We start from the raw sequence: 25292 nt of genomic DNA, 5'->3' as shown, positions 1-25292 counted from the left end.
CATGACCCCCTCGGTCTCCTGCGTCTTCCTCGCTTTTGTCATTGTGCTGTTTAGCGCTCCGAGTGAAGGCGCGTGGTACACGTCGCGCCTGCTCCAGGCTGCAGGAGGCGAGCTGCCACACGTGTCCGCCTCACAGTTGGTGGGTGTGGACGGGGTGAGGGCGTTCCTGCAGACCTATTCCCACGAGGTGTCCCTCACTGCGGACTCGCGGAAGAGTCACCTGATCTTCCCGCAGCCCAACTACGCGGACACGCTCATCAGCCAAGAGAGCTGTGAGAAAAGCGAGCCACTTTTGATCCAGGAAGATTCAGGTTTCCATAAAGAGGAAGGATCCCTCGTTCAGGTGAGGTTATTGATTTTATTGGTTTTAGTTAAATAGGAAAATTTAAAATTCTCTTTACTCATAGCTTAGTTGTTTTAGTCCTGTGTGGTGAGTTATACAATTTTAAGGTTTTCTTTTATAGCAATAGAAATCTATTAAACCTTAGTTTCCTCGAACTTCATGGCAAAAAACTTAATTTATGTCATAATTTTTAAATTTTTTCTCCTCTTGGAAAGCTTTTTGGGAAGCTCTCTGTGCCTTCGTTTGCATACATCTCATTTCTTGGGGTCTCTTTTTTTCTAGTATGTGAAATTTCTGAAATTCTTTTTCTATTGTGAAAAAAAAAACCTGAATTGCAGCCTCTGTTAAATAAGATCAATATCATGTTCCCCCCCCCACCCAGTTTTAAATAAGAGCAGCTGCTTTCTAAAATGATGGAGATCTTTTGAGAGATATTTCTATCTTTACCACTTAGTAATCCAAAACTATTTTTATAAAAAATAAAAGTAATTGGGAAGACCTGACCTTTGGTGTTTGGAGACCTGAATACTATGCTTGGAACTATCTGTTATTCATCTTAGGCCCGTCGCAATATCTATAGTCTTCAAAGTAAAATTTAACTTGAAAAGATTTGTCTTATCTACCTGACACAAATTCTGGGAAAATAAAATAACTGTATAAAAGTCATTTTCAAACTATAAAGCAGCACAGCGAATGAGTATCTGTTGACATCACCATTATTATAATTATATCATTAACAAATAAATGTAAGTACCTGATGCTGTATGCCTACTACAATGTCTCTGCAATCTGTGTGCTTGATAGTATTTAAAAAGAAAAATAAAATTTTAAATATGCTCATTAGTATCCTTTACAGGATATATCTTTAAAAATAAAGGTGTGACTAGTGAATGGAAGAATGAAAGAGAAATAGTGCTCAAATAACAATTTAAATAATCAGCACATTTAACCCATATAAAATAGGGCTCTGTTATGTAGGAACTCATTCAAATATTTAAGGAAAGGAGGGTTGCCATTTGAAAGGATAATTAGTCTGATTTATTGTGGCCCAAAGGTGTGAATTCTAAATCCCTATTGTACTATTTACATTTTAGCCATTATTGTAGAATTATTTATTACCAGATTCCAAATGTATATGACTAACCAAGAGATTCCAGTCATACATATTTTCAAATCTGATTTGTTTAGACATTTGTGATATAATGCTTTGTTGCTTTTAATCAGTATTTAATAGTAAATAATTTTAAAGGTCTTGAATCTTGGGTAGTGGTCAAGGGGATCAGATGGTTTCTCATACAAATATTACAATTTATTTCATACACTCTGACAGTTAAATGTTGTTTTATTATATCATCAGTTCTGGATGATTTAAACTACATCTTGAAACTTCATTGTTATAAGCAACACTCACTAACTGGTTTCATGAGTAGCAAACTGGTTTATTTTATTATCTTATCTGAATCACCTGTGACCATTTCATTTAAACAAATAAAATATTTTACTAATAGAAAAACTATCAGATTCTACTCTCACAACAGTCATTCATTCATTTGGATTGATCAAGTGTTAAATCTTGGCAATCTTGGAATTTGCTAAGTTCTGACTAAATGAGGTGATTTAAGCTACATACCATATAGGTCATTGTGAATAAGATAGGCATTCTGAGATTTTGAGCATATACTGAATTTTGAAGCATCAGGGGCAAAAATCTACCAAATTATTGGGCTATTTTGACGTCCCTGAAAACCACCAGTTTCTGATCGAATTTCTTTTGAGGTAGAAGTTATCAAAGGGAAAGGAATAAAATCTCAGAGAGAATCATTGGAAAATTCCTATGTCTTTGGGAATGAAAACCCAAATAGAACTCCAAACAAATGGTTCTTCAATTTTAAAAAGTTCCATGAAGAAAGGAGAGAAGATAATTCAATGCCTGGGGAGTCAAATAGCTTTTCCGTAGAATTTTTTAAGGCAATGAAGGTCAAGATTCTTCCTAACAATTCAACCAATAATAACATACTTTGTTTAAAACTATGAAATTATTTCAACTTTATATAATAGGCTTATTTTATATTTAAACATAATGTGGTGATCTAGTAGAGACTCTTGATGTTTAATTTTATATTGTAGAATAACTTAGAAAACTTGATACTAGAGACAATGCAGCCATTTACTCCTAAAGTATTCTTTATGTTTAGAATATGTCTATAATTTCATCTGTCTTGATCTTATTTAGTTGGCTCTAAATAAAGTGCTCAGAAGTAATGTTAATTGAAACTTTTAAGAAATAGAATAAGAGACAAATATGAGATGACACTGAGTTTTGAAGTATCAGATAGAAAAAATTATGACATTAGGAGCCATAATATCCAGACATGAAAGTTTTGTTTGCAGATATCTGCAAATACTCATAATCTTTGGTGACAATATGCTTTATATACATCAACAAGAAGTTTAAAATTACTACTAAACAAATAGTATTTAACTGTTTATGGAATTAATCTGTAATACTCATATTGGTTCATTTAAACAAAAAGCTTTTTATCTACTTAGTGAAAACAAACATGACCATGAATTATTTTGATAGATATAAACAGCATTTCATTCAAAGTATTCCCTATATTTTGGAGCAATGTAATCAGAGAGCAAAAATAGATTACTTAGAAACTTCTCACCAACTAAGGTAAGCATTTTCAATATTACTTCTGGTTCCTTCTTTTGGTGCTGCTACCTACTCCCCTGGGGCTTAAAATAATTTGCAAAGCAAGGCTAATTCTTGCTAGGTCATCATTCCAGAGCAGGTCATTCTCTTTTCTCTTGCAACTATGTAGGAGAAACTTTGTTTTATTTACCAGCTGAGGGTAACCACAGATGCATCAATGATTGAGATTTATTTTACTAACATCAGCTGAAAAATGAGAACCTTGAAGGATCCTCTCAGACCATCCTGCATGTATGCTCAAAGGCTGTCTAGAGACACACCTTTCTTTAATTATTCTGGAATAAGGTAGAACAATTATTTGACTTGAATGATGAAAAAAAGCAGTCAAGCCAACACCCACTTTCTTATGAATCCACAACCTTTAGGACTTCTACAAATTTCCAACTTCTGTACAAAATGAGTTGCTTCTATAGCTGATTGTTGCTACTTGGCTTCTCACTTTATCTCTAGTGGCACTTTTTGAGCATAAGGCATCAGCCATGGCCAATAATGATTCCCCTTTTCTTCTCAGAAGACTGGGAATGAGAATATTTATATTCTGACATTGGTTCTACTACTGGATAGTCCAGGACAAGGCAATTCCCTCTCATTTTAAAAATTATCGAAATAAAGGTATTGGACTAAATTCTCTCTAAGGTTCTATCCAGTTGAAAACGTTATTAAATTAACTCTTTATATTTTAAAGTAAATTTTTACTATCTGAGTTTTACATGGTGATGTTTAGTGCATAGTATGTGTTCAATATTATTTAATTAATTTAAATTAATTTTACTCTGATATAAACAGTTCCTATATAACATCTCTCTTATTTATACAAACACTGTTTTGAGTAAATCACACTTTTTTTTACCTGCAATGACTGATTTTTATCTATGTGCAATAAAGTGTGAGGCACTGCCCAAGAATCATTGCAAAGTTTCAATGCAAACCGAAGAATTCTGAAAAATCATCTGGCATTAATAAACACTCATCCATGAACATTGTTGCATCAATTCAGTTTCTTAAAATGGGTTTTTAAATAATATCAGAGCTATATGGATTAAAGAAATATAAACGGAAGCATTTTGAAGGATAAAATAACTTTCTGAAAAATCAGTTTTTGTGCTTCAGTATGATGCAGTAACATAGTAAGGACTCTGAGCGCCGCTGTTCACCAGCCAGGGGAATAATGGAGCAAAAAGATCTGCCAGAACTACGGTGCTTTTACAACAAAAAGAAATGCCAGTTTGAGACAAACTCTTTTCCAAGAGGCACCAAACTCAGATCTCTATTCTACTGGATTCTGAGTTCCTTTTCTGAATACAGAGGGCCCTACGCGGACACACTGGCGTCCAGAAACACAACAGGAGGTAGCCCAGGGTCTAAACAATATCTGCAAGACAACGATGGCGGCTCCGCAGAGGGGCGGGGATTACAGAGGATTCATCCTGCTCTCCATCTTCCTGGGAATCCGGAGCCAAGCTTGGGCAGGACATATTCTGTACTCTGTGCCAGAGGAGACAGACAAAGGGTCCTTTGTGGGTAATATCGCTAAGGATCTGGGGCTGGAGCCCCAAGAGCTGACGGAGCGCGGAGTCCGCATCGTCTCCAAAGGTAGGAAACAGCTTTTCACTCTACATCCGCGAAGTGGCAGCTTGGTCACCGCGGACAGGATAGACCGGGAGGAGCTCTGCGCTCAGAACGCGCGGTGTCTGGTGAGTTTTAACATCCTGATGGAAGAGAAAATGAACCTTTACCCTATAGAAGTGGAAATCACAGATGTTAACGACAACCCTCCTAGGTTCTTGATGGAAGAAATGAACGTAAAAATAATGGAGAATACAGCCCCCGGGGTGCGGTTACCGTTAAATGAGGCTAGGGATCCGGATGTGGGCACCAACTCCCTCCAGAGCTACCAGCTCAACCCCAATCCCCACTTTTCCCTGGTTGTGCAAACTGGTGATGACGGAACTAAGTATCCAGAATTAGTGCTGGAGCGGGCGCTAGACAGGGAGGAAGTGGCGGTTCACCACCTCCTCCTCACAGCCTCTGACGGTGGCGACCCACCCAGATCCGGCACTGCCAGCATCCAAGTAACAGTGGCGGACGTGAATGATAACGTGCCAGTCTTCTCTTTGCCCCAGTACCAAGCAACTGTACCTGAGAACGTGCCAGTGGGCACAAGACTGCTCACAGTAAATGCTGTTGACCCAGACGAGGGAGTCAATGGGGAAGTGACATATTCTTTTAGGAAAATAACTCAAAAAATTCTACAAGTATTCCAGCTGAACTCCCATACGGGAGAATTATCAACTTTAGAAGGCCTAGATTATGAAGAATCTGGCTACTATGAAATGGAAGTTCAGGCTCAGGATGGTCCTGGCAGTACAACAAGGGCTAAAATACTGATCACCATTTTAGATGTGAATGACAATGCCCCGGAAGTGACTGTAACATCTGTAAGCAGCTCAATCCCTGAAGACACGCCTCCTGGAACAGTAATTGCTCTTTTCTATCTTCACGACCGAGATTCCAGGAAGAATGGTGAAGTGACCTGCACTATTTCAGAAAATCTTCCTTTTAAATTAGAAAAATCAATAGACAATTATTACAGATTGGTAACAGCAAAAAACCTAGACCGGGAAATACTCTCTGTGTATAACATCACGCTGAAAGCCACAGATGGTGGATCCCCACCCTTGTCTACGGAAACTCACATCTTGATGATGGTGGCAGACACCAATGATAACCCACCTGCCTTCCCCCAGTCCTCTTACTCTGTCTATGTCCCCGAGAACAACCCCAGAGGTGCCTCCATCTTCTCTGTGACTGCACATGACCCTGACAGCGACGAGAACGCCCAGGTCACCTACTCCCTTGCTGAAGACACCATCCAGGGTGCACCTCTGTCCTCCTATGTCTCCATCAACTCCGACACCGGCATCCTGTATGCATTGCACTCTTTTGACTATGAGCAGTTGCGTGACCTGCAGTTGAGAGTGATTGCGCATGACAGTGGGGACCCACCGCTTAGCAACAACGTGTCGCTAAGCATATTTGTGCTGGACCAGAATGACAACGCACCGGAGATCCTGTACCCGGCGCTCCCCACTGATGGTTCCACTGGTGTGGAGCTGGCACCCCGTTCTGCAGAGCCCGGTTACCTGGTGACCAAGGTGGTGGCAGTGGACAGAGACTCAGGCCAGAACGCTTGGCTGTCCTACCGCCTGCTCAAGGCCAGTGAGCCAGGACTCTTCGCGGTGGGGCTGCACACCGGCGAGGTGCGCACAGCGCGGGCCCTGCTGGACAGAGATGCCCTCAAGCAGAACCTGGTGGTGGCTGTCCAGGACCATGGCCAGCCCCCTCTCTCGGCCACCGTCACGCTCACTGTGGCAGTGGCTGACAGCATTCCGGATGTCCTGGCTGACCTGGGTAGCTTAGAGGTCCCGCAGGACTCTGATGCCTCAGGCCTCACGCTGTATTTAGTGGTGGCGGTGACCTCGGTCTCCTGCGTCTTCCTCGCTTTTGTCATTGTGCTGTTAGCGCTCCGAGTGAGGCGCTGGTACACGTCGCGCCTGCTCCAGGCTGCAGGAGGCGAGCTGCCACACGTGTCCGCCTCACAGTTGGTGGGTGTGGACGGGGTGAAGGCATTTCTACAGACCTATTCCCACGAGGTATCCCTCACTGCGGACTCGCGGAAGAGTCACCTGATCTTCCCGCAGCCCAACTACGCGGACACGCTCATCAGCCAAGAGAGCTGTGAGAAAAAAGATTCCTTGTTAACATCCATAGATTTATATGAATGTAAGGATGAAATGCAAAGTATTCAGGTAAGTTCAGTCATTCATTTATCTTTAGGATATAAACGTGGAGGAATGATAGTTTGTGTAAATTTCTTCTTGTTTTGGGAAAGGTGTTTTGAAGATGGGATGAACAAATTTTAAAGAGCTAAAGCAAGTTTAATGGTTTATTTCAGTGGTGATTCTTTACCATGCAACACTTAATTGACATAGGTTTTGGTATTATTTCCATAGTGAACGTCTATGGACAAGAATGTGAATAAGTGGACTATCACATTTTTATACCTTCTACCTATTTCTACTTGATGTTCCTAATTTATGTAGTTGATGAATGTGAATGAATTACATCTTTCTCATTGCACTTGGTTAGTAGAAGCCTTATTCTCAGGATTCTCTTTAGATCAGATCTATAAACGGTTCTTGAAGATGGTTTTTGTCTGAGGTTTTCTTTGGTGTCTAGCTTCTGCTTTCATATGCCTCAACTTGGTAACCTTGAAAAATCTCATTTGCTTCTTGACCTTCTAAAAGCATAATCATTTATTAAAGTTAGGTCCTTTTGGAAGATTTGGTAAATGCTTGAAGAATAAAATGTCTGTGTAAAGCTTTACTAATATCTATGACAATGATAGACTTGGAGTCTAATGCCACACTGAGGATCATTTTTCAAAACCAATAAAATATGTCAAATAAAATTTATTTTTCAATTATTATAAGTTACATGTTTTACCACAGATTTCCAGTGTGCAGGTGTAGTAGTGCAGCCATGTGAAGCATGACTATGGGCTCTGCAAGTGGGAGCTTGGAGATGGCACCTCAATGAAACAACCACCTCATATACTCAAGTCCTGGGTCCGTAGTCAGACTTTACTTAATGGGTATGCTGAAATATTCAGTTAGAAATAACCCAATCTGGGATTAACTACTTCCATACTTTATAATATTTCAATAAATCCCAATGTATCAGTTGATTAGCATCTGGAAGGGGTTGATGATGAGGTAATCTTGTTTACTTGGACATTTTGAGTGCTAAAATGACTTTTTTTCTAGCACAGTGTTGTGTTTGGTGGTATTTTTCATATAAATATGCAACAGTGTGAGTATTTTATATATTTTGCAGTGTTCAGATGTACAGTACTTGGGGAGAAGAAAATGTTACTGACACTTTGTGAGGCAGAAATGTGGTTATTGAATATTTTGAAAAAGAAAATCCCCTCCCCAATTTGTTACTTAAAAATATTTTTTAAACGAAGACGAGAAATAGTCACTAAACTTTTTTGGAACAATTTCCTTCATTCGAGGTCATCATGGGATATTATATAAGTGCAGAAGTGGGAGTCAGTGCCTCAGTGGAGTAGACCATGGTTAGGAACTTTGTGTTGCAAGGAAAAAAATTATTCCCCTGGTAACTTAGAGAAATGGTGTTACATTTCATAATCAGAAAAATAATTGTGCAACGGAAAGGAGCAGGAGAGGCTTACTTTTCTGGCTACATCATTTCCTTGACTGGTATGTGAAAATCAGGTAATATTACTATAAATAAAACACTGAAACTATTTTCAAAGAAGAGAAATATTTGGAGATAAGTATAAATTGTTCTCTTTTTAAGACAATTACTGATGCTTTCAGGAAAAAATAAAAGAAATAAATAGCACGGAAGTACCCAAAAAATAAAGAAAAACAAAAGGAAAATAAACTAGGAAAGAGGCATGAAGCTTTATTAAATGTATTGCTCATCATTAAGTATTCAAAATTACTGTACCCTGAGATCGTTTACCAAATCTCTGTATAGCCATCTTTCTGTTACTAGTGCGGATTTGAAGATTGGGGAACAATTATGTCAACATATAGAGGTTATGTATTAAATCTATGTGATTTCCATAAAACCTGGAAAGTTAGGATAAGGATATTTCTACTGGTACAAATAAAAAATTATTAAATACGTAGACTCAAAGTTGTTCGGTCAGGCAAAAACTGTAATTATGGTAGCTGGTTGGACTGAAGTAGCAGAGGCTGCAGTTTCCTAGTGCGGTCTCTGGGCGCCGCTGTTGGCCAGAGTGATAAGCTCGGCACCCGCGATCGCCTCGCGCAGCCGCAGAGCGCTTTACCCAACTCAGACCCGCTAAAGCGAACCTTTACACCGCTTCCTCCTCTGGAAAAGAAGCAAACCTGACCCCGTGCAGAAACTAAAGCCTGTTCCGAGCTCCCGACATCTACAACGCAGAGATTATTTGTCATCCACGCCTCCAGGCCGGTGAGCAAGCTGAGGGGAGCAAGAGGGATGGGGAGCGGCGCTGGGGACAGGGGCTGGGCTGAGAGACGGCCAGTGCTCTTTCTCTTCCTGCTGTCTTTGTTCTGCCCGGCGGCGCCCTCTGAGCAGATCCGCTACAGGATCCCCGAGGAACTGCCCGAGGGCTCCGTGGTGGGGAACCTCGCCAAGGACCTGGGACTCAGTGTCCGCGAGTTACCGACTCGAAAACTGCGCATCAGTTCAGAGAAGCCTTACTTCAGTGTGAGCTCAGAGCGCGGGGAGTTACTTGTGAGCAGTAGAGTGGACCGGGAGCGGCTATGCGGGAAGAAGCCGGCTTGTGCGCTGGAATTTGAGGCTGTTGCTGAAAATCCCTTGAACTTTTATCACGTGAATGTAGAGATCGAGGATATTAATGACCACACGCCAAAATTCATGCAAAATTCCTTTGAGCTGCAAATAAGTGAGTCCACAAAGCCTGAGGCACGATTTATCTTAGGATCTGCCCATGATGCAGATATTGGTACCAACTCACTACAGAATTACCAACTCAGTCCCAATGATCATTTCATACTCGTGAATAAAGAGAAATTAGATGGCAGTAAATACCCTGAGCTAGTACTGAAGATGCCTTTAGACCGGGAAGAGCAGAAGTCCTACCACTTGACCTTGACTGCCTCAGACTGCGGGGATCCACCCCTAAGCAGCACCGCACAGATACAGATCCTAGTGTCTGATGCCAATGATAATCCCCCAGTGTTCAGCCAAGAGCTATACAGGGTGAGTCTTTTGGAAAACGTGTCCCCAGGCACCACTGTGCTTCAAGTAATGGCCACTGACCAGGATGAGGGTGTCAATGCCGAGATCACCTTCTCTTTCACTGAATCAGGCCAGATCACCCAGTTTGACCTGAATTCTGATACGGGTGAAATTACTATTCGAAATACATTAGATTTTGAGAAAATCAAAGAATATTCCATTGTCTTGGAAGCAAGGGATGGTGGAGGGATGATTGCCCAATGTACTGTGGAGATAGAAGTCCTAGATGTAAATGACAATGTCCCAGAAGTGATATTCCAATCTCTACCAGGTCTTATTATGGAAGACACCAGAATAGGAACATACATTGCTTTACTCAAAATCCGTGACGAGGATTCGGGACACAACGGAGAAGTTATTTGTAAATTAGAAGGGGATGTTCCATTTAAATTACTCACTTCTTCAAGAAACACTTATAAATTAGTGACAGCCGGAATTCTAGACCGCGAGCAAACCCCTGAGTACAATGTCACCGTCACAGCCACTGACAAAGGCAAGCCGCCTCTCTCTTCCAGCTCAAGCATCACCCTGCACATCGGCGATGTAAACGACAATGTGCCAGGTTTTGAAGAGGCCTCCTACGTGGTCCATGTGGCCGAGAACAACCCACCCGGGGCATCGATCGCCCAAGTCAGCGCTTCCGACCCCGACCTGGGACCCAACGGCCGCGTCTCCTACTCCATCGTGGCCAGCGACCTGGAGCCGCGGGCGCTGTCGTCCTACGTGTCGGTGAGCGCGCAGAGCGGGGTGGTGTTCGCGCAGCGCGCCTTCGACCACGAGCAGCTGCGCGCCTTCGAGCTGACGCTGCAGGCCCGCGACCAGGGCTCGCCCGCGCTCAGCGCCAACGTGAGCCTGCGCGTGTTGGTGGGCGACCGCAACGACAACGCGCCTCGCGTGCTGTACCCGGCGCTGGGGCCCGACGGCTCTGCGCTCTTCGACACGGTGCCGCGCGCCGCGCAGCCCGGCTACCTGGTCACCAAGGTGGTGGCGGTGGACGCGGACTCGGGACACAACGCCTGGCTGTCCTACCACGTGCTGCAGGCCAGCGAGCCCGGACTGTTCAGCCTGGGGCTGCGCACGGGCGAGGTGCGCACGGCGCGCGCTTTGGGCGAGAGGGACGCTGCCCGCCAGCGCCTGCTGGTCGCTGTGCGCGATGGTGGGCAGCCACCCCTCTCGGCCACCGCCACGCTGCACCTGGTTTTCGCAGACAGCCTACAAGAGGCTCTGCCAGACTTCAGTGACCGCGCCGAGCCCTCTGACCCCCAGGCTGAGCTGCAGTTTTACCTGGTGGTGGCCTTGGCCTTGATTTCAGTGCTCTTCCTCCTCGCGGTGATTCTGGCGGTCGCCCTGCGCCTGCGACGCTCCTCCAGCCCCGCCGCCTGGGGCTGCTTGCAGCCTGGTCTTTGTGTCAAGTCTGGACCCGTGGTTCTCCCCAGCTATAACGAAGGGACTTTACCTTATTCCTACAATCTGCACGTTGCCCATGCTGGAAAGACAGAGTTTAATTTTCTAAAATGTAACGAGCAATTGAGTTCAGGACAAGATATGCTTTGCGCTGAATCATCTGGGGCCTTATTTCCATTTTGTAATTCCAGTGAGTCGACTTCCCATCAGGTGAGTTTTCTTTAAGCATAACTTGCTTCTTGTGGTTTATCCAGTTCTCAGTATTCACAGGAAAACATACAATGTTCAGATTTAAAAGTTGTCTTAAGAAAATTGTCGCCAGTCAAAAAGCTGTCATACCGTTCTTAAAGGGAGGTTGAAGTAGGAGCATATGTGTGTTTTAGGGATGTCTTACCAGGCTCTGATTTACAAAGCAGTGAGGATGAAGTTTTATCTACAAAAGGAAAAGTTAAACAATGCTATAAGCTCTGTCACATAGGCTAATGGGATTTCCCCCTTAATTTTTCTTTGCCATTTAATAGATAATCTTTTTTCAACTGGGACATGCTGTAAATGTAAAAGTAGGCAATCATTTAAGTAAACATTTAAAGAAAAAATTTAAGCTAAAATTATTTTTCTTAACCTATTTTTACTGTTATGATTTCCATACTAATCTGTTTTGTCTTTTCTATTTACTTTCCCTTCTTTCAAAATCACCTAGAATAATATATCTTAACCTGAATTTTATGTAGATGGACCCGTTGTAATTGTATGCAATGTACTGTGTGAGTGTTGTATGTAAAATGGTTTGACTTAGCAGTAGGTCAGTAGGTCCATTTTGTTCACCGTAAGATTGAAGTATGCTCTCCCTACTTATGCCATAGGATTTCAGGATTAACCTGCATTGAAGCTTTTTCTGTCAACTCTTCCATTAACAAAAGACAATATTTTGACCTTTTTTTTTGCAGCCTTAAACTAACATGGCTAGATGTCTTTTAGTCATTCTGCTATCTCTAGGATAAAAGATAGTTGAATTCTTCAAATTTTAGACAAAATTGCTCATCTGATGTACATACAAGTATATACAAAAGATAATAATACGTTGTTTCAGCCCTTTGCTAGATTTTCCTTACTAATTGCATTAGATAATGTCCACTTTACAAATTGCTGAAAAATAAAAAAATATTTTTTTACACTGGCACTTTTTAACTCTTTAGTGATAATTATGTGTTCCTTACCTTTTTTGTGATTCTTTTGCTTTAAGGTACTAATAAAGGTGAGAATAACTTTAGAATACATGTCTACCTTAGGAAGATAATTAAGTCTTCTTTAAAGTGTAATAATCTCTTATTGGTAGAAAAATGGGAATTAGTTTTACTTTTCATTTGTAAATTTATATGTACCTTTCAAGTGTTTTCTACTCAAATGGAAAAAAATTAAATAAAATATTTAAATAGCATAATCTCTAATAAAACTTGAAAGTAAAAGCACTTAAACTGTTAAAATTTTACAATATTAATTTGACATTTTTATCTATGCACAATTAAAAAGACTTTCCAAAGAAAATTAAAAGCAATAACTACAGAAACCTTATTATAATGATTAATTAGTTTAAACCAAGTAAAATAATTTCTTAGTCAATCATCTTTAATAGGTCTGTATTAGTCTATAAATGAATTTCTAGTGACAAATGGAGTTCTTATTTATTTGATAATATATTGAAGACATTTACAATAAATCTTAGAGCATAATAAGGAATAAAATTTTAATAATTTTTAAGGGTAAATGTATTCCAGAAATATGAATAATTTAATATGAAGCTAACCCATAAATCTGATCATTTTGTAATGCTTTATAAGACTTAAACCTTACTACATCCCATGCTTCTTGGCAATTTTAAAATATGAATTCAGGTACAAATTAAAGAAATGCAAAACGAACTAAAAAGCAAATAGTATTTTTTCCCAGTAATCTAGCATACAGTATTACGAATCTAAGTAGGTGCAATAACTGTTCAGGACTCTAAGCGCCGCTGTTCACCTGATTTGGAGATAAATGTAACCCAACCCCGTCCGGATACTCAGGGCTGCCACCTCACAAAGACCCGCAGATCCCACAAACGGCAGCGAAACTCCGTCCCTAAATTTGGGACCCTCCAGCTTTCAACAGATTGATCTCCATAGCTGCAGCAGAAAGGTAAACAAGAAACGTATGTCCAATGAAGATTCTAAGTGGATTCCGTAACAAGAGAACAATGGCCGCTCCAAAGAATTACCGAGGACGCAGCGAAATGGTCCTGCTGTGCGCGCTTCTGGGCACGCTGTGTGAGATCGGGAGGGGACAGATCCACTACTCAGTGCCAGAAGAGAGCGACAAAGGGTCCTTCGTGGGTAACATCTCTAAAGACCTGGGGCTGGAGTCACTAGAGCTGGCGAAGCACGGAGTCCGCATCGTCTCCAGAGGTAGGACGCAGCTCTTTGCTCTGAACCGGAGGGACGGCAGCTTAGTCACCGCGGGCAGGATAGACCGGGAGGAGCTCTGCGCTCAGAACGCACCTTGCCTTGTAAATATAAATATCCTGGTTGAGGACAGAGGAAAACTTTTTGGGATAGAAATAGAAGTCACCGATATCAATGATAATAACCCAAAATTCCAGGCCGAAAATCTGGAAGTAAAGATTAACGAAATCACTGCGCCTGGCACACGTTACCCACTCCCAGAGGCTGTTGACCCGGATGTGGGCTTGAATGCCCTGCAGAACTACCAGCTCAGCCCCAATCACCACTTCTCCCTGGACGTGCAAACTGGAGACGACGGGACTATCAACCCAGAGCTGGTGCTGGAGCGCGCCCTGGACCGCGAGGAAGAGGCTGCTCACCACCTGGTCCTCATCGCCTCTGACGGCGGCGAGCCGCGTCGCTCCAGCACAGTGCACATCCAAGTGACAGTGTTGGATACGAATGACAATGCCCCGGTTTTTGCTCAGCCGATTTACCGAGTGACAGTCCCAGAGAATGTGCCCCTGGGCACCCGGCTGCTTACTGTAAGAGCTAGCGACCCGGATGAGGGAGCCCACGGCGAAGTGGCATATAAATTCTGGAAAATCAGTGAGAAGCAATCTCCGTTATTCCAGCTTGATGAAAATACTGGGGAAATATCAACAGCCAAGAGTCTAGATTATGAAGAATGTGCATTTTTTGAAATGGAAATACAAGCTGAAGATGTGGGGGCACTCATGGGGAGGACCAAAGTACTCATTTCGGTAGAAGATGTAAATGACAATAGACCCGAAGTGATTGTTACATCTTTGTTTAGCCCAGTCTTGGAAAATACTCATCCAGGAACAGTAATTGCCTTCTTGAATGTACATGACCGAGACTCTGGAAAGAATGGTCAAGTTGTCTGTTACATACATGATAATTTGCCTTTTCGATTAGAAAAATCAATAGATAATTATTATAGATTGGTAACATGGACATATTTGGACCGAGAAAAGACCTCAATGTACAATATCACAGTGATGGCCTCGGATCTAGGAACTCCACCTTTATCCACTGAAACTCATATCACCTTGCATGTGGCAGACACCAACGACAATCCACCCTCATTCTCTCATGCCTCCTACTCAGCCTATATCCCAGAGAACAACCCCAGAGGCGCCTCAATCTTCTCTGTGACTGCCTATGACCTGGATAGTAGCAAGAACGCTCAGGTCACTTACTCTGTGACTGAGGATATCATCATGGGGGCACCTATGTCCTCATATGTCTCCATCAATTCTGACACTGGTGTGTTGTATGCACTGCGCTCCTTTGACTATGAGCAGATCCAAGACTTACAGCTACTGGTGACTGCCAGGGACAGTGGGGACCCTCCACTCAGCAGCAATGTGTCACTGAGTCTGTTAGTGCTGGACCAGAATGACAACATCCCTGAAATCCTGTACCCATCGCTCCCCAATGATGGTTCCACTGGTGTAGAACTAGCACCCCGCTCTGCAGAACCCGGTTACCTGGTGACCAAGGTAGTGGCAGTGGACAGAGACTCAGGCCAGAATGCCTGGCTGTCCTACCGTCTGCTCAAGGCCAGCGAGCCAGGGCTCTTCACCGTGGGGCTGCACACGGGTGAGGTGCGCACCTCCCGGGCCTTACTGGACAGAGATGCCCTCATGCAGAGCCTGGTGGTGGCCGTCCAGGATCATGGCCAGCCTCCTCTCTCCGCCACGGTTTCGCTCACTGTGGCATTGGCCCACAACATCCCAGATGTCCTGGCTGACCTGAGCAACATCAGAAACCCCACTAACTCTGATGATTCGGATCTAACGTTGTACTTGGTGGTGGCTGTGGCTGTTGTCTCCTGTGTCTTTCTCGCCTTTGTTGTTGTGCTGCTGGTGCTCAGACTATGGCGGTGGCACAAGTCAAATTTACTTCAGGCTTCGGGTGGCAGGTTGGTGGGTCTGCCAGCCTCAAGCTTTGTGGGTGTGGAGGGAGTACAAGCCTTCCTGCAGACCTATTCCCATGAGGTTTCCCTCACCGCAGACTCAGGAAAGAGTCACCTGATATTCCCACAGCCCAACTATGCGGACACACTCATCAGCCATGATAGCTGTGAGAAAAGTGATTCTTTGTTAACATCCATAGAATTTCATGAAGGTAAGGATGACACTGCTACTGTTCAGGTGAGTTCAGTTTTTTGTTTATATTTATTTCTAAGAGGAATTATTTTTAAATAAATTTATGTTTCAAAACATGTTTTGAAGAAAGTTGAAAATAATATTTAATATATACCGCACAGTTTAAGGTTTACTTTAGTGGTGATACTATAAAATTGAGTTCTAATAATCATGGTTTGTTCCATTTGCTTTCCAAAGACTTGAACAAGGTTGTTTAAATGTGAACTCTCAACCCCTTAAAGCCTTCCATATTTTACTATAATTATCACTTACCACTCATTCACTTAAGAAACAGTTACTCAAACACATAAGGTAAGTTTGTTTATATGTATGTATGTACGTATGTATGTATATGTATACATATGTGTGTGTGTATATATATATATATATATATATATTCCTAAATTAGAACTGAGGGAAAATTATCAAGACTTCTAACTCGTTGGATTAGCTTAGTAGAAGTAAAATTTTTAGGATCGTGTTTAGAGTTTGGACCTAAAACGGGGCTCTCAAGGATTCCTTCACTTTAAATCTCTTTTCTGAGCCTTGGGTCTGCTTTAATACCCTTAAAAAGCTTTAATGATTCTTATATTTCAAAACATGAACTTACTTTAAAGGATGAATCTGATCCTGATGGTAGGTGAGACTGGTCCTTAAACGTTGAGTTTGCATGTCAGTAGTCACCCAGGGCTCATACCAAAGGAGAAGTGGGATCTAAAGTCTAAAGCCATTGCTTTCCACCACCACCACCCCCCAAAAAAACCAGATTTGTAATAAAATGTCATTTTAAATTGTTGAAGGTGACTGCTGTAAAATACAGAACATGTTTGGGTAAAGCTCCAATGAGCTGCTTTGGTGATGTGGCCATGTGAAATATGCTGTATTCTCATGGTGAGAGAGTTTGAGAATGTTAGTTTACAAACAGAAGTTTCATGTTTATAGATTTTAAACAAGCTAATTAATTCAACTAAAAATGACTTCGTCTGGACTGTGTGTGTGTTTTCTGTATTCCTTGTTATAGCTTTTTAATAAAGCTATAACCTCTGTTGCATTATCAGGTGAAACTAGAAAATACAATGAATCATCTATTAGTAATAAAAAGTACATTTCCCAAGCACAGTACAGTATTACCTACTAATTTGTATATATAGTGGGTGGGAGTTAACTTCATATTTTCTGTAGTGTTTGGGTTTAGTCATTTAAGGGAACAACTATATTATTGACACTTTGCAATTTTAAAATGTTTGTGGAAAGTTGCCCTGATAGAAAAGAAAATCCTTACTCTTGCTCAAAATGTTCACTTATTGTCAAAAATTTTTTAACAAATAAAGTAAAATAATTAGAAAAAATCACTATAATAAGTAAATTTATTTAAATAAAACCACCATAAGCTTAATTACTCTAATTCCGAAGTCACTGATTCAGTGTAAAATAGGTCCATAGATAAGGAAGTAATGCAGCCTATTAGAATATCCCTTTGTGACTTTATATGGAAGAATAAATAATAAACATTCCCCTAGTAACTTTTAAGACTGAGTTATGTACTATATTGGGTGTGATATAAGCCAAGTCATTTTAAGATACAAAGAAGAAGACAGAGTAAATTATGTCTTGGCTACATGATAGGGACAGTTTTATTTTGAATGAATGAATACTTCTTAAGGTAGTTGGAAGAGTAAAAAGAAATTATTTTTATAAAGAAAGTGTTATTATCATAGGGAAGAAATGTTTGAGCATTACTACAAAATTACACTATTTTACAAGACAGTTTTTAACAGGATCAATGTTCCCTAATATGTTATATGAAACAGCATTAATTATGTAGAAATGTTGGGGGAAAACAGGAATAGAAAGAAGTTTAAAAATTCTTTCACATGTCATAGCTAATGAAGAGGATGAATTTTTTAAATCAGTAGTTAATAAATTCTCTGAAGGCAATACCTGTGTCGTATCGCCAAAGACAAGGGCAGTATTTAGCACAAGGCAAGAAGAGTTCAATGTATGTTTGTTGAATGGTGAAATGAATGTACCAATACATGTAGATGTGTATAAAAATCCAACATATGTCTAATAATTTGGAAACAAGAGAAAGATACCTTCAAGGAAGACTTATAATCTAAGATATTAAATATATTAACATAAAAACATGGCTTGTTCAGTTAGGCACACAATTATTACTGTAGCTGGTTGGACTGAAGTAGCAGAGGCTGCAGTTTCCAAGTGCGGTCTCTGGGCGCCGCTGTTGGCCAGAGTGATAAGCTCGGCACCCGCGATCGCCTCGCGCAGCCGCAGAGCACTTTACCCAACTCAGACCCGCTAAAGCGAGCCTTTACACCGCTTCCTCCTCTGGAAAAGAAGCAAACCTGACCCCGTGCAGAAACTAAAGCCTGTTCCGAGCTCCCGACATCTACAACGCAGAGATTATTTGTCATCCACGCCTCCAGGCCGGTGAGCAAGCTGAGGGGAGCAAGAGGGATGGGGAGCGGCGCTGGGGACAGGGGCTGGGCTGAGAGACGGCCAGTGCTCTTTCTCTTCCTGCTGTCTTTGTTCTGCCCGGCGGCGCCCTCTGAGCAGATCCGCTACAGGATCCCCGAGGAACTGCCCGAGGGCTCCGTGGTGGGGAACCTCGCCAAGGACCTGGGACTCAGTGTCCGCGAGTTACCGACTCGAAAACTGCGCATCAGTTCAGAGAAGCCTTACTTCAGTGTGAGCTCAGAGCGCGGGGAGTTACTTGTGAGCAGTAGAGTGGACCGGGAGCGGCTATGCGGGAAGAAGCCGGCTTGTGCGCTGGAATTTGAGGCTGTTGCTGAAAATCCCTTGAACTTTTATCACGTGAATGTAGAGATCGAGGATATTAATGACCACACGCCAAAATTCATGCAAAATTCCTTTGAGCTGCAAATAAGTGAGTCCACACTGCCTGGCATGCGATTTATATTAGAAGTAGCAGAAGATGCAGATATTGGCTTAAACTCTCTCCAGAATTACAAACTCTCTCTAAGCTCTAGTTTCTCATTGGTAAATAAGGAGAAACAAGATGGTAGTAAATACCCGGAACTGATATTGGAGAAACCCTTAGACCGGGAACAACTAAATTATCATAATCTGATCCTCACTGCCTTGGACGGCGGAGATCCACCGCTAAGCGGCACCACTGAGCTCCGGGTCCAGGTCACTGATGCCAATGATAATCCCCCTATCTTCAACCAGGACATATACAAAGTCAGCCTTCGAGAAAACGAGCCCCTGGGCACCACCGTGGTGCAGGTGTCAGCCACCGACCTGGACGAGGGCGTCAACTCAGAAATCACTTATTCATTCTACAGGACTGGGCAAGTCTTCCATCTGAATTCAAAAAGCGGAGAAATAACCACTTTAAGGACACTGGATTTCGAAGAAATCAAGGAATATTCTATTGTGGTGGAAGCAAGGGATGGTGGAGGACTGGTTGCACAATGTACAGTTGAAATTAACATTCGGGATGAAAATGACAACAGCCCGGAAATTACAATCCATTCTCTACCGGAAATGATACTGGAAAACGCAGTGCCGGGAACACTAATTGCTTTGATTAGAATAAATGACCAAGATTCCGGGGAGAATGGGGAAGTATATTGTCGGTTAGACGGTGATGTACCTTTTCAGATAATCTCTTCGTCTAAAAATTCATATAAATTGGTAACAGACGGGACCCTGGACCGGGAACAGACCCCAGAGTACAACGTCACCATCACAGCCACCGACAAAGGCAAGCCGCCCCTCTCCTCCAGCACTACCATCACCCTGCGCATCACCGACGTCAACGACAACGCTCCGGTTTTCCAGCAGTCAGTTTACCTGGTCCACGTGCCAGAAAACAATCCGCCCGGGGCATCCATCGCCCAAGTCAGCGCCTCCGACCCCGACCTGGGACCCAACGGCCACGTCTCCTACTCCATCGTGGCCAGCGACCTGGAGCCGCGGGCGCTGTCGTCCTACGTGTCGGTGAGCGCGCAGAGCGGGGTGGTGTTCGCGCAGCGCGCCTTCGACCACGAGCAGCTGCGCGCCTTCGAGCTGACGCTGCAGGCCCGCGACCAGGGCTCGCCCGCGCTCAGCGCCAACGTGAGCCTGCGCGTGTTGGTGGGCGACCGCAACGACAACGCGCCTCGCGTGCTGTACCCGGCGCTGGGGCCCGACGGCTCTGCGCTCTTCGACACGGTGCCGCGCGCCGCGCAGCCCGGCTTCCTGGTCACCAAGGTGGTGGCGGTGGACGCGGACTCGGGACACAACGCCTGGCTGTCCTACCACGTGCTGCAGGCCAGCGAGCCCGGACTGTTCAGCCTGGGGCTGCGCACGGGCGAGGTGCGCACGGCGCGCGCTTTGGGCGAGAGGGACGCTGCCCGCCAGCGCCTGCTGGTCGCTGTGCGCGATGGGGGGCAGCCAGCCCTCTCGGCCACCGCCACGCTGCTCCTGGTCTTCGCTGACAGCCTACAAGAGGCTCTGCCAGACTTCAGTGACCGCGCCGAGCCCTCGGACCCCCAGGCTGAGCTGCAGTTTTACCTGGTGGTGGCCTTGGCCTTGATTTCAGTGCTCTTTCTCCTCGCGGTGATTCTGGCGGTCGCCCTGCGCCTGCGACGCTCCTCCAGCCCCGCCGCCTGGGGCTGCTTGCAGCCTGGTCTTTGTATCAAGTCTGGACCCGTAGTTCCCCCTAACTATAACGAAAGGACTTTACCTTATTCCTACAATCTGCACGTTGCCCATGCTGGAAAGACAGAGTTTAATTTTCTAAAATGTAACGAGCAATTGAGTTCAGGACAAGATATGCTTTGCGCTGAATCATCTGGGGCCTTATTTCCATTTTGTAATTCCAGTGAGTCAACTTCCCATCCTGAAACACTAACAGCGGTGAGTTGCATTTAAGTGCCTCGTCCTTTTCATTATCTACCCAACTTTCCATATTTATATGAAAATATATTACATTTCTAAGTATAATGAGTTGTCTTGGGGATATTTAGCCTGTCAGAAAGCTATACTTATGTTCTTCAATGGGATGGTGAATTGGGGGTGTCATACATATTTATGTGCCATAAAATACAGTTATCTTACCAAGTTTGGATTTACAAAGTAGTGAGAGCTTGCTCTTTGCTTCATGGCAAAAGTATTGTACAAATTCCTTACCTTTTTTCAAAGCTACTGAAATTTATCTATTGTGTAAGTAAACATTAAATTTAAGTATGCAATCATTTAATTGACCCTTTATAGCATAAAAACTACTACTTGGTATTATCCTTCACTAATTTCACTGGTACAGTTTCTATCCCTTTCTTATATTTATTCTTCATGTCTAATTCCTTATATCTACATATTCATGATTCTTCGAATCCCTTATAATCATAAGAAAAATAATCTCTGTGTGTTTTGTGTATATGAGGAGGAGAAAGAGACAGGGAGACAGAAAAGGAGACAAACAGAGAGAGACAGAGAAACACTCTATAAACTCACCAGAAAGTTGAAGTCATTATTTAAGTTCCATCATGCTTTCTTGAATGCAAAATTCTCCTTTTCCTCTTTATAGTTATAAGAAGACTTTTGATAAAAGATGAGGAAATTCCACTGCCTCTATCACTGTTATCACTCCTGATCTACATTTTTTGAAGAAGAGGTGGAAAAGTCACTAGATTTGTCTTATTACTTGAAGCACTATACATTAGTGACTAGAAGTTTTCTCATCCTTATATCTGTAGAGTGAAAGGAGAATCTTGAATTTTCCATTTTAAGGCAAAACCTAATTTTATTCATATACAAAGTTGCCATTACATAAGTATCAGTTTTTTGCTTGCTTTCCCTAAGGAACTGAACTTTCCTTCAGTAAAGGGCATCTTTACAAACTGCTGAAATTGCTTATAATGTCACTTTTTACTTTCTAGTGGTTATAACTTGTTTTATTTCTTGTGTTCTTTTTCCTGAATTAAGTTTAAGTGACTCTTAGAATAAGATTACGATTACCTTAAAATTGCATTATTTCTTGATGAAAAGACTGAAATGAAAACCAGCCTTTCAGTGTGTTTATTTGACTCTTCCAGATGCCATACCCTGTGCATGAATTATGTATACACACCGAAAACTAAAAACAAAACAAAACAAAAATTTTAAAGCATAAAAGTTTTACAGTCACAAATATATAACATTTGAAAACCAATCCTTTTAAGTTTAGCAATATTAGGTGAGAAAATCTATTGCTATTGCCTCATTAAAATTATTTTGTAAGCAAAATTTCAAGGAAAACTTACTCCAGGAATTTTGCTATCAAAATAATTAACCTTATAAAATAACTTAAAAAGTGAATAATCTATCATATGTATTCATTCAATTTAAATTATTTAAGATGCATATATTTATAAAATTAAGAACAGAAAGCAAAATTCTACCAAGAATTAGAGTAAGTTAATTTGATATGTTTGATATATTTAATAATACACCTAATAGCAATTTCATTCCACTTCATTTCCAACTAAGATATCCACAAATGTCAATTGCTTTTGAAATATAAATGTGAGAACAATTAGAGAAATCTAAACTCATAGAAGAGAGTAGTGTTTTCTTTTTCAGTCATCTGTGATCAAGTACTGTATTGCCCATCTCAGTGAGTGTAGTAACGCCTTAGGACTCTGAGCGCCGCTGTTCACCAACTCTAAGGAAAGCTCCGTCAGCGCTCCATCGGGATATTAGAATCTGCGACTACACAAAGCCCCTCAGATCCCACAAACCGACTCTGGGCTGCAACAAAACTCAGCCTCTCAACTTGGGACACACCGGGTTTCTCAAGGAAAAATATACTCATAATTTTTAGGAGGAGAAAAAAACCTAAGGAGTCAGCGTGCACAGAAAGCATTCTGGGGGGAAAGAAATCCGAGTGAAGCAACTATGGCCGCTCCAAAGAATCGCCCGCACCTTGGGAGACTGGTCCTGCTGTGCCTTTTCCTGAGGAGGATGTGGGAGACCCGGGCCAACCTGATCCGCTACTCGGTGCCTGAAGAGACAGAAAAAGGCTATGTCGTGGGAAATATCTCCAAGGACCTGGGGCTGCAGCTCCGGGAGCTGGCGGAGCGCGGAGTCCGCATCGTCTCCAGAGGTAGGACGCAGCTTTTCGCTCTGAACCTGGGAAGTGGCAGCTTGGTCACCGCGGGCAGGATAGATCGGGAGGAGCTCTGCGCTCGGAGCGCGTTGTGTCTGGTTAACTTTAAAGTCCTGGTTGAAGACGGAGTGCAACTTTATGGAATAGAAATAGAAGTCACTGATATCAATGATAATAACCCAAAATTCCAGGCCGAAAATCTGGAAGTAAAGATTAACGAAATCACTGCGCCTGGCACACGTTACCCACTCCCAGAGGCTGTTGACCCGGATGTGGGCTTGAATGCCCTGCAGAACTACCAGCTCAGCCCCAATCACCACTTCTCCCTGGACGTGCAAACTGGAGACGACGGGACTATCAACCCAGAGCTGGTGCTGGAGCGCGCCCTGGACCGCGAGGAAGAGGCTGCTCACCACCTGGTCCTCATCGCCTCCGACGGCGGCGAGCCGCGTCGCTCCAGCACAGTGCACATCCAAGTGACAGTGTTGGATACGAACGACAATACCCCGGTTTTTGCTCAGCCGATTTACCGAGTGACAGTCCCAGAGAATGTGCCCCTGGGCACCCGGCTGCTTACTGTAAGAGCTAGCGACCCGGATGAGGGAGCCCACGGCGAAGTGGCATATAAATTCTGGAAAATCAGTGAGAAGCAATCTCCGTTATTCCAGCTTGATGAAAATACTGGGGAAATATCAACAGCCAAGAGTCTAGATTATGAAGAATGTGCATTTTTTGAAATGGCAATACAAGCTGAAGATGGTGGCGGATTGAAGGGGTGGACTAAAGTGCACATTTCAGTGGAAGATGTAAATGACAATAGACCCGAAGTGATTGTTACATCTTTGTTTAGTCCAGTAAGGGAAGATGCTCCTCAAGGAACAGTAATCGTTCTTTTCAATGCTCATGATGGAGACTCTGGGAAGAATGGCCAAGTGGTCTGTTCCATCCAGGAGAGTCTACCTTTTCAGTTAGAAAAGTCAGTAGAAGATTATTATAGATTGTTGACATCACAAATTCTTGACCGAGAGAAAACCTCTGAATATAATATCACAGTGACAGCAACAGACAGAGGAACACCGCCTCTTGCCACAGAAATCCACATCACCCTGCATGTGGTTGACATCAACGACAATCCACCCTCCTTCTCTCAAACCTCTTACTCAGTCTATCTCCCTGAAAACAACCTTAGAGGTGCCTCCATCTTCAGTGTGACAGCCCATGACCCTGACAGCAATGAGAATGCCCGGGTGATTTACTCCTTGGCCGAGGACATCATCCAAGGGGCTCCTCTCTCCTCCTATGTCTCCATTAACTCCAACACAGGTGTGCTTTATGCTCTTCGCTCCTTTGACTATGAGCAGTTTCGAGATCTTCAAATGCAGGTGAGGGCAAAAGACAGTGGAGACCCACCACTCAGCAGCAACGTGTCAGTGACCTTGTTTGTGCTGGACCAGAACGACAACGCACCAGAAATCCTGTACCCCACCCATCCAACTGAAGTTTCCACCAGTGTGGAACTGGCACCCCGCTCTGCAGAACCTGGGTACCTGGTGACTAAAGTGGTGGCAGTGGACAGAGATTCTGGCCAGAATGCCTGGCTGTCCTACCACTTGCTCAAGGCCAGTGAGCCAGGGCTCTTCGCAGTGGGGCTAAACACAGGCGAGGTGCGCACAGCGCGTGCCCTGATGGACAGAGATGCCCTCAAGCAGAGCTTGGTGGTGGCCGTCCAGGACCATGGCCAGCCCCCTCTCTCGGCCACCGTCACGCTCACAGTTGCTGTAGCCGACAGCATCCCAGATGTCCTGGCCGACCTGGAAAGCTTCAAACCCTCCACGAACCCTGAGGACTCTGGCCTCACACTGTATCTGGTGGTGGCGGTAGCCGCAGTCTCTTGCATCTTCCTAGCCTTTGTCATCGTACTGCTGGCGCTCAGACTGAGGTGCTGGCACACATCGCGTCTGCTCCAGGCTTCTGGAGGCGGATTGGCAAGTCAACCTGCTTCGCACTTTGTGGGTGTGGACGGGGTGCAGGCGTTTCTGCAGACCTATTCCCACGAAGTGTCCCTCACTGCAGACTCTCGGAAGAGTCACCTGATCTTCCCGCAGCCCAACTATGCGGACATGCTCATCAGCCAGGAGAGCTTTGAGAAAAATGAACCTTCATGTGTTTCAGAGGATTCCAAGTTTCCTATAGAAGATACCCCTTTGGTTCCAGTGAG

The 25292-nt window shown here is 43.3% G+C and overlaps 1 protein-coding gene across 10 annotated transcripts in view; it reads left to right on the top strand.

Moving 5' to 3' along the window:
- LOC107499678 (protocadherin gamma-C4) overlaps positions 1–25292 on the top strand; it is a 155491-nt gene that overhangs the window by 45360 nt on the left and 84839 nt on the right. Inside the window, exon 2 of one of the 10 annotated variants that reach the window (XM_016124129.2) lies at positions 5771–6871. The exons of 6 other annotated variants lie outside the window; for them this stretch is intronic. In XM_016124129.2, coding sequence (XP_015979615.2) covers positions 5771–6871 — 1101 coding nt within the window. Of the gene's footprint in view, positions 1–355; positions 6872–12858; positions 15967–20858; positions 25288–25292 lie in introns of those variants that run through there. 3 more of the 10 variants (XM_016124119.2, XM_036225157.1, XM_036225159.1) reach the window with 3 other exon arrangements.

Source organism: Rousettus aegyptiacus, unplaced genomic scaffold, assembly GCF_014176215.1.
Source record: "Rousettus aegyptiacus isolate mRouAeg1 unplaced genomic scaffold, mRouAeg1.p scaffold_m13_p_7, whole genome shotgun sequence".
Taxonomy (NCBI): Eukaryota; Metazoa; Chordata; class Mammalia; order Chiroptera; family Pteropodidae; genus Rousettus; species Rousettus aegyptiacus.
The sequence above is the reverse complement of the archived record's forward strand: the minus strand, read 5'-3'. Positions and strand labels throughout refer to the sequence as shown.